The sequence below is a fragment of the Ictidomys tridecemlineatus genome, chromosome 4 (genome assembly GCF_052094955.1).
Source record: "Ictidomys tridecemlineatus isolate mIctTri1 chromosome 4, mIctTri1.hap1, whole genome shotgun sequence".
Taxonomy (NCBI): Eukaryota; Metazoa; Chordata; class Mammalia; order Rodentia; family Sciuridae; genus Ictidomys; species Ictidomys tridecemlineatus.
In genome coordinates, this window is record NC_135480.1 from 38,993,377 (window position 1) to 39,008,773 (window position 15,397).

The 15,397-nt window shown below is 35.0% G+C and overlaps 1 protein-coding gene across 7 annotated transcripts in view; it reads left to right on the top strand.

The window, feature by feature from the left end:
• The window catches only part of LOC144377071 (uncharacterized), a 411,176-nt gene that overhangs the window by 165,557 nt on the left and 230,222 nt on the right, over positions 1-15,397 (top strand). For 2 of the 7 annotated variants that reach the window (XM_078046332.1, XM_078046335.1), the window contains one exon: positions 5,039-5,202. The exons of the other annotated variants lie outside the window; for them this stretch is intronic. Coding sequence is in view for 1 of the 2 variants with exons in the window: in XM_078046335.1 (XP_077902461.1) it covers positions 5,039-5,054 (16 nt within the window). In the remaining variant the exon portion in view is untranslated. Of the gene's footprint in view, positions 1-5,038; positions 5,203-15,397 lie in introns of those variants that run through there. 7 annotated transcript variants of the gene reach the window in all.

Sequence of the window (15,397 nt, forward strand, 5' to 3'; positions counted from 1 at the left end):
CTGTAAAATTAAAGAACTCAGAAGTTGTAAACTCATAATGCCTGTGTGTTTTAAAAATAAATTTTTTATGAAACATTTTATGGGTTGTGCTAAACTACAATGAAAAATTTTTTAAAGAGAGAAAGAGAGGAGAGAGAGAGAGAGAGAGAGAGAGAGAGAGAGAGAGAGAGAGAGAGGAGAGAGTTTTTTAATATTTATTTTTCAGTTTTTGGTGGACACAACATCTTTATCTTATTTTTATGTGGTGCTGAGGATCGAACTCAGAGCCCCAAGCATGCCAGGAAAGCACAGTTACTGCTTGAGCCATATCCCCAGCCCCTGAAAATATTTTACTAGGGTAAATAATGAAAAATCAAAATCCAGAATGAGCAAACAAAATCAAATAGGAAGACATTGCATAAATCAACATTAATAACTTTTTAAAATTTTTTTCACATATTTTTATCATTACCTTATCTAGGAAACAGGGTTTTCATAAGGATCCTATGATCATTTTGTTTTGAAATCAAATGGAATAAAATTTCTGAGGATAAACAATATATTTTAAAAAAATTTTTACTAAAGAGGATGCATTGAAAGGATACTGAAATTATTCTATGAAATAGAATCACTACAGCGTTCAAAAAGAAACAAAATATTAGTGAAGTTTTTTTAGCAGCAAGATTAAAAGTGCAAATGTATTATTTTCCTTGATTAATAGTGGGGTTTTTTTTGAAAGTTTTTCTTTCAATTTTTTTCCTATTAAACAGATAACCCATTATTCAGAGGACCTAATAATGTAATGTGAAAATAAAGACAAAAATCACGTATCACATCCACATATTTGGGTTAGTAGTTTTTATATTCTATTGATAGGTAGCAGGAATAGAAAAAAAATCAGGAAAAAAATATAGGCTCATTTGGATACAATAACAGGAAAATTAATATAATAAAAGTGAAAAATCAGACAAATAGCAGCATTGTGAACTTCATAGAGGCGGGCACCTGTGTTTTATTTCTGCACTAGCCAAAGGCCGAGCACATGGGAAAAACATGTTCATTGAATGAATGGAGGAGTAAAAGGATAAGGAACACTGTCAGAGCTTGTCTGATGCAAACAATAAGATAAAACTTAGCAGAACAAAGGACATACAAAATTTAGAGCCAAAGGTGAATCTAGGTAATAATGAATCAAAGATACTGAACTTGGCCTGAACAAAAGTAGGCTGTGTGGACTGTCATTATTGGATTATTTCACTTATTTAATGACATACTTTTTTCTCATGTCACATTCATTCCTAGTTATTCCTAGTTATTCCAAATCAAATCAATTCCAGTTTATCTGCAATTCACAAAATAGTTTTGTGGGCACAGTCTGGATAGGGGAAAGAATAGACACATTGAAAAATATTTGCCTTCAAGAATTAAATATAATGACCCAGGTTGACTATCTCCGTTTGTGGTCCCAGGGAAATAAAAATTATTCACTATGTTTAACCCAATGAAATATTAAGTCTGAGGCATCCCCCATGCAGTGACAACTTCAAAAGATTTTCTGGAGAACTTAGACATTTCCTGTGGCATTTCTAGAGGTGAGTAGGTCTAGCAAACATAGAACCAACCACTTGCCATCTTAACATCTTTGAGTTAAGAACTCTTTTCTGTTATAGAAAGATTACAGAAGTCTGCACATCATAGTCTACTCAAGGGGACAGAAAACTATTGTCTGGAACAGAGAAGTATGCTTACTCTCAGGTTACAAAGAATGAAACCCAGAGGGCAAACTTGAAAGCCAAACTTCAGTGACTGTCACATCTGGGAGTAATGTTTGAGATTTTCTTTGCTAAAGAGGGTGTAACTCAGTGACCCTTCTTTTTTCTCCCATCTGTGCTCTGCTTTCTTGTAGATCACTGTTGAATCACCTCAGTGTTCACAGCAGTTGGGCAGGAAGCAGAATGTCAGGGTTCAGCACTTTAAAACCTCTGAGGTTGTTTTTGCATTCTTAGTCCTCTGCTGAGGTGCTAGCCAGGTCCAATGTAGTGACACAGTAAGAAGTAGAATGTCAGTGCTCATAACTTGGGCTGGGAGTTTCTTCATCCATAATGTGAATTATTTAAGGGCAGGGCTTGCTTGCCCATTTCCTAGGTATTCCTTACTCCTAGAACAACAGTGCATACTACACACTATACACCAAGAGGTGCTTGTTGAAAGCAGGAGAGTAGGTAGACACGCTATACTTATATCCACCCTCAGTGATAAAGCAGTGGGCTTATTCTTTCTTCAGTCTTTCTATCCTGCAGTTCCTCTTCCATGTCATTGCTCATCTATCTCTGTATTTACTCTCCTGTTCTTAGAAGAAAAAAAAATATCAGTTGATCTCCTTGATAACCTATACATTCTGTGGTTGAACACTGACCTGCTTAGGGTACAAGCTATCATTGCAGCCCAAATATTTACCACAGAGCCTAATACAGAGATGGTGCTCACAAATACTGTGATGAAAGTCAAATGTATACAATGTGCACCTACCATATATTACCCAAGGCAATTCACAAATTTGGCTACCAGTAGTTGCAAGTCAGTGTTTGCAAAGAAATATGTGTGCTAGGTACCAAAGGCTATATATATTAACATGTAAGAAATGATCAACACTCTGAAAACAGAATGAGTCTTATCCAAATGGATAAGTCAATCAGATAAGTGAGTCTAGAAGGCTCTGTATGTGAACACATCCAGAATGTGGTTGAGGAATACAGGGAAAAATCAGAATAGAAATTCAAAGATAGACTGAACACATTTTGGCTAGGAAAGACAAGGACTCTTGATGGGAAAGGAGATGATATGTCTCAGCTTGAGAGAGTACATGCATGTGCTGAGGAAGCTGAGGAAGGGCATGGCATCAGGACTGGTTACCTTAGTGCCACACTGTTTCTATTTCACTATACCCCAGGCTCACTCCTTTTTTCCAGTTACTCAAATGAACCACATCTTTTTACTTACCCAAGAACTGTTATTCTTCTTTGCCTAGAATGTTTTTCTTCCCTTCCATCTTCTTATTGCACCACCAGTTTCCTTTAAGTTCTCAGGCAAAATTTTATCTTTTAATAAAACTCCCCTCTGTCTCCTTTCACTTCTCATCCCCTAAAATTACCACCCTTGCCCCATCAGGACAGCTTCTCCTGTATTAACATTTCTTAGTATTTCATAAATCTTTCTCGGATATCTACCATGACTGTAATTAAATGAAGTAATTAATTTTTAATTTATTGTTAATGGTCTTAATTGTTTTATCACTGGACTGTTAGTTCCATGCTTGAAGAGTTTTTATCATTCAAATCAGCAATTGGAATAATAATTTTCACATGACATGTATGCATTAAATTCTTATTAATTATTAAATAAGCAGGAGCTTTCTAAAGTAGGTCCAAATTTGAGCCCCATAATATCTGGGGTAAAATTTGATAGTTCACATTGGCAAGACTTGAAACTTCTAGACACTGTGGATGGCTATATCAACCCAAACTGAACAGGCAGGAAGTCAAATAAGTTTCCTGATAACAACAAATAAAATGTGATTGCTGTACTTATTTTAGAAGATACTCAAGGACTCAACAGCATCCATCTTGAATGTTGAGCAAAGGTTTCAGTCTGATGAATTCTCTAGATGGTTTCTTCAACCTGTGCCTAACGAGTCAGTTCTGCCCTATGTCTCATCTCTATCATCTTTGTTCACCTAGAAAATTCAGTTCTTTGTAGACAAGTTTCATATTTCCGCACATCCAGTATAATTATTCCACACTCCTTCTTTCCAGATACCCTTAACACATGCACTGCAGCCCTCAGAACACTTTATTATTTTCACTGGTCTTATGTCTCTTTTCTCTTGTTTTCACAATGTAGTTTCTATCTGCTTGCCTCAGTGACAATTGGATGTTACCAGAGGGCTCTACTTTCCATGTGTCCTTTTTAAACAAAAGCCATTTAGTTTCCTAAATTCCACAGATTTAAGAGTTTAGAAATATAACCTGCCATCTTCAGAGTCTTTACCAGTTGTTTCCAATATTACTTTTCCACTTGCTTAAAACAAACAAAGCATAACACAACAAAATCTTTCTTCTCTGAAGTCCTGATCCCTCATTTCATTGCTGTTGAGCTCACTCCCTTTTGTTGTGGTCACCTACAAAACTCCTTTATCCATTTCTCCCCGCTGAGGATTTTTCAACTGATTTTCTATCTTTCAACATCACAATGCTTCTTATTATCAGGCTGATTCATTGTCCTTGTAGACAAATCATAGACTATATGAGCTTCAATAATTCATGTTGCATTAAAGTCAACAAATTAATTCCCTTTCCTCTTCAATTATTTTCAGATCCATTTTTTAAAATTATTTAAATTTCAAAATACATTTATCATTGTTACATTCTGGAACATTTCAATTATTGTATTGTTGTACAATGTTAATATTACACTACAGATAATTTTGCAAACATATTCAGACAAATCTAGAATGAAATTCTCAAGTCCACCATTTTTGTCATGGTTTGAGTTGGAGCTTTTCAAAGAAGGGTGTCTAAATACCTATGCATACCGATGTTTTGTCTCCTCTGAGATCAGCCTGTTTGTTTTCTTCACTGTGTTCTAATGTGACAAAATGCTACTTTAGATCTGATGTGTGCTTAAATAAAGTAAAGCCAATGAATCTATGAGGAAGACAAGCTCCAGTAAAATGGGAGAAATAGATTCACTTTATCAGAAGCAATATTGACTTTCTACAAAGCCATGAGTTGACACTTGATTTTTTCATATGTAAAATATTAAAACAGTCCATCCAAGGGATTACCTATATCATAGGATGCTGTTTCAAATATGTCTCCATATTAGTGAGATAAACTATGAGAATTGATTTAAGTACTAGGATTGAACATGGGAGCTCTTAACCAATAAGCCATATCTATAGCACTTTTTTATTTTTATTTTGAGACAGGGCTTTGCTAATTGCTTAAGGCCTTGCTAAATTTCTGAGGCTGACTCTGAACTTGTGATCCTCCTGCCTCAGGTTCAGAAGCTACTGAGATTCCAGATGTGTGACATTGCATCCAGTGACTATGAGAATTTCAAACAAAAGTTTGCACAGTTTTATCTATCAAAGGTTTTAAATATATAAAAACAAAGGAGAAGACAGAAAGTCAAAAAAGAAGAAAAGAAAAAGAGAAGAAGAAGAAGGAGGAGGAGGAGGAGGAGGAGGAGGAGGAGGGGAAGAAGAAGAAGAAGAAGAAGAAGAAGAAGAAGAAGAAGAAGAAGAAGAAGGAGGAGGAGGAGGAGGAGGAGGAGGAGGAGGAGGAGGAGGAGGAGGAGGAGGAGGAGGAAGAAGAAGAAGGAGGAGGAGGAGGAGGAGGAGGAGGAGGAGGAGGAGGAGGAGGAGGAGGAGGAGGAGGGAGGAGGAGGAGGAGGAGGAGGAGGAGGAGGAGGAGGAGGAGGAGGAGGAGGAAGAAGAAGAAGAAGAAGAAGAAGAAGAAGAAGAAGAAGAAGAAGAAGAAGAAGAAGAAGAAACATGAAATTATGGCAACATTTAGAAAAGGCTCCCAGTAATTTAATAGGGAACACTTAAGCAGGAGGATTTATCAGTTTAGCTTTATGTCATTCTGTGGAACTTTCTCCTGTTCTCACACATACTACATATTCTACCAGATGAAGTTCTGTGTTGCTGAAAATGTTCTGTGCTCTGTGATACAATAGAGCTTAGTTGTGCACATTTATTCAACATTTGAAAATTGTCTGATGTGATTGGAAAATTGAATTTTAAATTTTATTTAACTTTAATTTATTTGAATTTTAATATATATAGCTACTTGTGTCATTTTGGACAGCATAGTTGGCAAATGGTTTTTATTTTTTAGGTTTTAATGCTTATTGCTCTCGGTTGTCAATCTTGAACTTGACCCTTTTATTATTTCTTTCCTATATCATGAACTTTATGTAATTTTCTTAAATATTTTCCAATATTTATCATATTTATGGGACATATTAAATTCTCAAAACTGTATATACAATAAATGTTTGAGTACAGAAAGTAAATATTACTACTTCTCCAATCATTGTGTGTATGTGTGTGTGTGTGTGTGTGTTGCAGTAGGCTTGCATACTCTAGGCAAGTGCTCTACCACTGGTAAACATTCCCAGACTTATTTCTCCAATTCTTAAACATGTATTTATTTGCTCAAAGTTTAATTAATAGACCACATCTGCTGACCTGTGGGGAGTTCAGGCCCAGGGTAGGCACGGGTCCACCCTGCTGACTGGCAGACCCATGCTGGAGCTCAGGTCACAGCTCAAGACTGCCACTCCCACCCATGTGGGAGTGCAGACCCAGATCCCCCTGTACTGGGAGCCCAGGACTAAGCCACCTTCATCTTGGACACAAGAGCCATTGCCATAGCATTCACCATGCAGTAGCCTCTACCTAGCGACAAACAGTCAGGGCATAGAAGCAGCTCCATCTCAGAAAAGGCATTCCGAAGCCAGTATAAGGCCCACCTTTTTAGCCCCATCTCTGAAAGAGGTTGCATCCATCTTGGAACACCCCACTGCTATCAAAAGTTACCTCCATTATTGCCTCCATTATTGCATCCATCTTGGGACACCCAACTGCTATTTTGTTACCTCCATTATTGCCACCACCTATAGTTACAGAAGCATCCATTGTGGGACACGAGCAGAGTCTGGAAGCACAAGCTGAGGTACAGATAATCTGCACAGATACTATAAGATTATAGGGTAGAAACTATAATACTTCAGATCCACACTGCAAGAAAGGAAGCCACATAGAAAACATGAAAAAAAAAAGAGCCCCAGACAATTTAGGATACTACAATAACTGAATCCATGGACAGAGCAGTTGATGAAACATCAGAGAAGGAGTTCAGAATGTACATAATTAAAATAATCTGTGAATTAAAGAATGAACTAAATGAGCAAATACAGGCAAAAATTGATCACTTCAACAAAAATTGATGACACCAACAAAGAGAAAAGGGAGCAAATACATGCAACAAAGAATACTCTAAGAAATAGACAGAGATTCTGAAAAAAAAAATAGAAATCTTTGAAATGAAGGAAAGAATAAACCACATGAAAACACAATAGAAAGCATGACCAACAGACTAGATCCCTTGGTAGACAGAATGTCAGATAATGAAGACAAAGTATACAATCTGGAAAATAAATGTAAGCATACAGTGAAGATGTTACAAAAGCATAAACATAACATCCAAGAATTATGGGATACCAAATCTAAGAGTTATTGGGATAGAGGAAGGCACAGAGTTTCAAACCAAAGGAATATACAATCTCTTTAATGAGATAATATGAGAACATTTTCCTAGCATGAAGAATGAATTGGAAAACCAAATACAAGAGGCTTACAGGGCACCAAATGTACAAAATTAAAACAGATATACACCAAGTCATATTATAATGAAAATGTCTAGCATACAGGATAAGGAGAGAATCCTAAAAATCCTAAAGGCTGCAAGAGAGAGGAATCAGGTCACATATAAGGGGAGACCAATTTGTATCAGCAGATTTTTCAACCTAGACCCTCAAAGCCAGGAGATTGTGGAACAACATATACCAAGCTCTGAAAGAAAATGGTTGCCAACCACGAATCTTATATGCAGAAAACTTAAGCTTCAGATTTGATGATGAAATAAAGACCTTTTATGATAAATAAAAGTTTTAAAAGAATTAACAGTGAGAAAGCCCTTACTACAGAGATGCCTGAGCAAAATATTCCAGGGGGAGGAAATGAAAAACAGCAATGAAAATCAGCAAAGGGAGGAAGTACACTAAAGGAAAGGCCAGTCGGAGGAGAAATCAAGTCAAGTTAAAAACCAAAATAAACCAAAATGCCCAGGAATACAAATAAAAATAAAAATAAACCAAAATGCCCAGGAATACAAATAATATTTCAATAATAACCCTGAGTGTGAATGGCCTAAATGCATCAATTAAAAAACATAGACTGAGAGACTGGATTTAAAAAAAAGAAAGACCCAACAATATGTTGCCTTCAAGGGACTCATCTCACAGGAAAAGACATCCACAAGCTGAAGGTGAAATGTGGGGAAAAAGGTACCACTTACATGGACTAGGTAAATAAGCAGGGAATACCATCCTCATATCAGGTAAAGGAGACATCAACCAAAGCTAATGAAAAAGGAAAGATGGACACTTCATACTGCTTAAGGGATTTATACATCAACAAGACATAACAATTATGACTATCTACACCCCAAACAATGGGGCACCTATGCGTGTCAAACAAACCCTTCTCAAATACAAGAACCAAATGGACCACAATACAATAATACTGAGTGACATTTACATACCTCTCTCACCACTGGATAGAGAGTCTAAATAAAAACTAAACAAACAAAAAAAATCATAGAACTCAACAATACAATCAATAATTTGGACTTACCACATACATTGAGAATATTCCATCCATCAATGAGCAAATTCAGAAATCAAACTTATGATCCAGAATAGATCATACGTTATGCCACAAAGCAACTCTCAGCAAATACAAAACCTAGAGAAACTACTCTGCATTTTATCAGATTATAATGAAATAAAACTAGAAAATAAAAAAATAAAAGCTACTCTAACACCTGAAGACTAAAAAATGTGCTACTGAATGAACAATGGGCTGCAAAAGACATCAAGGAGGAGATTAAAAAAAATTAAGGGCTGGGGATGTGGCCCAAGTGGTAACACGCTCACCTGGCATGCGCACAGCACTGGGTTTGATCCTCAGCACCACATAAAAATAAAATAAAGATGTTGTGTCCACCGAAAACTGAAAAGTAAATATTTAAAAAATTCTCTCTCTCTCTCTCTCTCTCTCTCTCTCTCTCTCTCTTTCTCTCTCTCTCTCTCTCTCCCTCCCTCCCTCCCTCCCTGGCTCTCACTCTTTAAAAAAAATTAGAAGTAAATAGGAACACTGATACAACATATTGAAATCTCTGGGACACTATGAAGGCAGTACTAAGATGAAAGTTCATTGCATGGAGTTCATTCCTTAAAAGAAGAAAAAGTCAACAAATAAATGACCTAACATTACATCTCAAAGCCCTAGGAAAAAAGAAAAAACAACCAACACCAAAAGTAGTAAAAGACAGTAGATAAATAAAATCAGAGCTGAAATCAATAAAATCGAAATTAAAGAAACAATTGAAAAAAAATTGACAAAACAAAAAGTTGAGTCTTTGAAAAAATAAATGAAATTGACAAATCCTTAGTCATTCTAATGAAAAGAAGGAGGGAGAAAACTCAAATTACTAAAATTTGTGATGAAAAAGGGAATATCATGACAGAAATTATTGAAATACAGAAGACAATTAGAAACTATTTTGAAAATATATATTCCAGTAAAATAGAAAATCTCAAAGACATTGAGAAAGTTCTAAGGCATATGATCAACCCAAACTGAGTCAAGAGGATATACACAATTTAAATTGATCAATTTCAAGCAAGGAAATAGAAGATGCCATCAAAAGCCTACAAACCAAGACCTGATGGATGCACAGTTGAGTTCTACATGACCTACAGGGAAAAATTAATATCAGTATTCCTCAAATTATTTCATAAAATAGAAAAGGAAGGAACCCTTCCAAAGTGATTCTATGAAGCTGGTATCATTCTGATATGAAAACAAGGCAAAGACACATGAAGGAAAGAAAATTTCAGACCACTATCCCTGAGTAACATTAATGCAAAAATTCTCAATAAAATTCTGGCAATTCACATACAAAAATTTATTTAAACAAGTGGGGTTCACTCTAGGGATGCAAGATTGGTTCAACATACAGAAATCAATAAATATAAATCATCACATCAATAGACATAAAGATAAGAATCATATGATTATATCAATTTTATCAGTTGAGACAAAGAAATCATTTGACAAAATTCAGTACCCTTTTATGTTCAGGACACTAGAAAAACTACCTCAATGTAGTGCAAGCTGTCTATGCTATACCCAAGGCCACCAAGATTTTAAATGGAGAAAATTGGAAGCATTCCCTCTAAAACCTGGAATAAGACAGGATTGTCCTCTTTCACGATTTTTATTGAACATTGTCCTTGAAACTCTAGCCAGAACAATTAGATAGATTTAAAAAAAATTAAATGTGTATGAATAGGAAAAGAAGAACTCAAACTATCATTATTTGCTCACTACATGATTCTATACTTAGTGGATCCAAAAAAAAAAAAAAAACTCTACCAGAAAACTTCTAGAACTAATAAATAAATTCAGCAAAATAATAGAATATAAAATCAATAACCATTAATCAAATGCATTTTCATACATTAATGATGAATTCTCTGAAAGAGAAATTACCCAGTTCACAATAGCCTTAAAAATAAAATAAAATACTTAGGAATCAACAAAGGAGGTGAAAGATCTCTACAATGAAAACTACAGAACACTAAAGAAATAAATTAAAGAATACCTTTGATGATAGAAAGATTCCCATGCTCTTGTATAGGCAAAATATTGTCAAAAAGACCATACTACACAAAGCACTATACAGTTTTAATGTGATTTCAATTAAAATACCAATGTCATTCTTTATAGAAATAGAAAAATCTATCATGAAATTCATTTGGAAAAATGAGAGACTCAGAATAGCCAAAGAAATCCTTATCACAAAGAGTGAATCAGGATGCATCAAAATACCAGACCTTAAAGTATACTACAGAGCAATAGTAACAAAACCAACATGGTATTGGCACAAAAACAGACATGTAGACCAATGACACAGAATAGAAGACACAGAGATAAACCACATAAATACAGTTATCTCATACTGACAAAGGCACCAAACACATACACTAGAGAAAACATAGCCTCTTTAACAAATAGTGCTGAGAGAGCTGGAAATCCATATGCAGCAAAATGAAAACAAAACCCTATTTCTCACCATGCACAAAACTCAACTCAAAGTGGATTAAGGACCTAGAAATTAGTCAAGGGACCCTGCTTCTAATAGAACAAAATGTAGGTCCAATTCTTCATCATGTCCAGATTAGTTCCCAACTTCTTTAACAAGACTCTTAAAGTACAAGAAATAAAATCAAGAATTAATAAGTGGGATAGACTTAAACTAAAAAGCTCCTTCTCAGTGAAAGAAACAATCAAAGGGAGAAACAGAGAGCCTACATTTTGGGAGTAAATTTTTGCCACACACACTTTAGATAGAGCACTAAACTCCAGGATATATAAAGAACCCAAAAAACTTAACATCAAAAAAACAAACAACCCAATCAATAAATGGGCTAAGGAACTCAACAGACACTTCTCAGAAGAAGATATATGTTCGATCAACAAATATATGAAAAATGTTCAACATCTCTAGTAATTAGAGAAAAGCAAATTGAAAGTAAGATTTCATCAGAATGGCAGTTATCAAGAATACAGACAACAATAAATGTTGGTGAGGATGTAGAGGGAAAGGCACATTCATACATTGCTGGTGGGACTGCAAATTGTTGCAACCAATATGGAAAGCAGTATGAAGATTCCTTATAAAACTTGGAGTAGAACCACTATTTGACCCAGCTATGCCACTCCTCAATCTATACCCAATGAACTTAAAATCAGCATGATATAGTAACACAGCCACATTAATGGTCATAGCAACTGAATTCACAGTAGGTAAACTATGAAAGCAACCTAGATGCCCTTCAGTAGATGAATGTATAAAGAATCTGTGGTATATATACATCATGGAATATTACTCAGTATCAAAAGAGAATAATATCATGGCATTTGCCAGTAAATGGATGGAATTGGAGAATATCGTGCTAAGTGAAGTAAGCCAATCCCAAAACACCAAAGGTCGATGTTCTCTCTTATAAGTGGATTCTGATCCATAATGGAGAGTGAGGAGGGAGGCTTGGGATAAAATGGATGAAATAGGGCAAAGGGGAAGGAGGTTGGGAGGGTGCATGGGGGCAGGAAAAATGGACATGGAGATGGAATGAGATGGACATCATTACCCTAGATGCATGTATGGCTGTACACATAGTGTACACACATAGTGTACGACCAGAGAAATAAAAAGTTGTGCTGCAATTCTGTGCAATGAATGAAAATGCATAACTAGTTAAAATAAATAAATTAATAAAAATGTTTTATTAGTAATATTGATTGTATATTAAGGTTGTAGAAATCTTATTGTCTGTTTAGAAAAAAGGATACCATTTTGTTGCATACATGCTGTTTAAAAGATTATTCTGAAATTTTTATTAAAATACCCTTAGTCTGAAAAATAATTAAAATAATAAATGAAATATTTTAAAGAAAACAGAAATTTTTGAAAGATATTATAATGCTTACTTATGAGAAATTGTTTTATTTGTTCTAATGAATAATATTTTAGGGATTATAGCTGCACAAAATTGGATAAATCTTAATCTATGCTTCCATATGAATTTCACCCTTGAATTATCTAACAATTCCATCCTAGGAGTTTATCCTAAAAAAATAATAAGAGAAAAGACAAAAATCACATATAAAATCACATTTACTTTAGCCATAATCACCTAATAAATTATTGTAATCCACTTTTAGATAATGAGGATATAAGTTATTATATCTCCACTTTGAAAGTTCATGCAATCATTACATTTAAAAGCATAATGTGACAATATATTTTGTTTCAGCCTGACTGGGCTAGGAAATGCCCAGATAATGGTAAAATATTATTCCTGAATGTGTCTTCAAGGATATTCTTGAAAGAGTTTAGCCTTTGAATTGGAAAGGTGAGTCAAGATCTGCCCTCAACACAGTAGACAAGTCTTATGGGAGGCTCTGAGGGCTCTTCTTTAGAACAGAAGGGTTAGGAAATGGTGACTTCTCTTCTTCCTAAGCCATTATTTTTCTGAGCTCCTGTTTCTTGGGTTTCAAATACTATACGCTGGGATCTACACCAGTTCTTGACCTTCCTAGAACCCAGTGTTACACCACACTCTGGTTCTGAGCCCCTCAAATGCAGATGAGACTACACCGCTTGCTTTCTTGGTTCTGTGGCTTGAAATTGGCATTACATGGCAATTTTTGCCTCCATAATTACAACAGCAAATTTCCATGCTAAATATCTCTTGTAGCTTCTGGTTCTATATTTCTGGAAAACTCTGACCAATGCATATAATGTCAAATATATTAAGTAATATATATAATAAATAAACAAGTAGAAAGTTGAACTGTTGCTCACATGGCATGTTTTTTTTTATATAAAAGATTTTGTGATTTTATTTTTAATTGTTGGTCTTTCAAAACATTACACAGTTCTTAATACATCATATTTCACAGTTTGATTCAAGCGGGTTATGAACTCCCAACTTTACCCCGTATACAGATTGCTGAATCACATCAGTTACCCTTCCATTGATTGACATATTGCCTTTCTAGTGTCTGATGTATTCTGCTGTCAGTCCTATTCTCTACTATCCCCCCTCCCCTCTCCTCCCCTCCCCTTTTCTCTCTCTACCCCTTCTACTGTAAATCATTTCTTCCATTTGTATTATCTTGTCTTACCCCTCCTTTCCTCTTATATATCATTTTGTATAACCCTGAGGATCGCCTTCCATTTCCATGCGATTTCCCTTCTCACTCCCTTTCCCTTCCACCTCTCATCCCTGTTTAATGTAAATCTTCTTCTCAAGCTCTTCGTCCCTACCCTGTCCTTGTTTACTCCCCTTATATCAAAGGGGTCATTTGGTATTTGTTTTTTAACGATTGACTAGCTTCACTCAGCATAATCTGCTCTAATGCCATCCATTTCCCTCCAAATTCTATGATTTTGTCGTTTCTTAATGCAGAGTAAAACTCCATTGTGTATAAATGCCTTTAGATGTAAAAGATTAAGATTGCTATTCACTATGTTCATTGCCCATGTTTAAATGGGTTTGAATGCATATGTCAAGGTGGGCTCTTCTGTTATCCTGGTAATTTATAAGGTGAGTTATGATTTATAACCTGAGTTATTTATAACCTGAGTCCACCATTGCCTGTGATGAGCAGAAACCATCTGCCATTCCTTGTTTTACTTACAGTATAAACATGAAGCAAACACTTCCTTTATTAGAGATCTGAGATTTTATTTTTGGTTATTTTTTCATAAATTGGAATCTCCCAAATAAAAGAATAAATCTTGGCAACAGTTTTGAGCATAAATTACTGATTTTGTGACAAAGTATTACCTCAAATGTTCCTAAAAAGAGAACAAAAAAATTAATTAGTGTTTTCACTCATGTAGAAGAGTTTTACAATACCCACTGTCACCTCAAATTTGTGATAGAAAACATATTGAAACAACAGAAGGATTGCATATTTTTTGTATGTAATGTTTCTTTAACAATATCTGGATCATAGTGAACATTTAGAAAATGTAGCAAGTGGATTCTGTTATTTATTGCCACTAGCATTTAAGAATCATAGTTACTTGGTATTTTAATCTGGAATCTTAATCTGGTATACAAAACAGCCTCAAAAAGTATATGAGGTATGGAAAGTCAGGATTAAGCTTAAAGAGAATTGACCAAAATTTATTTAATGTAAAATGTGATTTTATATGTAGGAATCAACGGGATAAAAGGTCAAATGAGCACAGATGGAGTCATGATAAATAGAGTCCTAATTACTTTATCAGCAGCATCATCCTTTCCCTATTATAAACAGAATATACTTCTTGGATGTAATTCCATTGTGGGAAACATTCTTGATTTAATAGAGTTGATAAAGTATCTCAACCATAAAAACTAGAGCATTCAATTAAAGCAAGCTGTGTAAAGGGAAGTTCATGTTCAGTAGGCAAGAAATTAGACATGTCATAGAAGAGATAAGGAGCAACAAATTGCAGTAGGAGGAATAAGAAACTTTCAAGACATGAAATAAGTGCACTCTGGATGCTAGCATCTGATCTGAACAAATACAGTATTCTCAGTATCTAAGATAATTTCTGTTGGAACACAGATGATCTTGACATTCTCTGAGACAACTAAGATCTGGATGCTGCCTTGAAAGAAAAGTCATGTAGTATTCTTTCTGACTCTCATCTTTAGGCTTGGGAGTGAAGAATAGAATCTTTATTTGACTTCTATTAGGAAAAAGTAGGCAGGTTCTGGAGAACAACCCTCAGAAGTAAAAAAGACCATATTTTTCTCAAGTCTCTAAGTCAGCACCAACTTCTAATACCTTTATGCATAAAAATTAACCACATTCGTATTCATCTTTCCTGATTACAAACTGCAAGCACTCTGCTTCTTTCAAATGACCTATACAGATATGGAGCTTTTTCTACTATTACAAGAGAAACTTTTATATTAGCTGTTAAAATGTATTTAAATA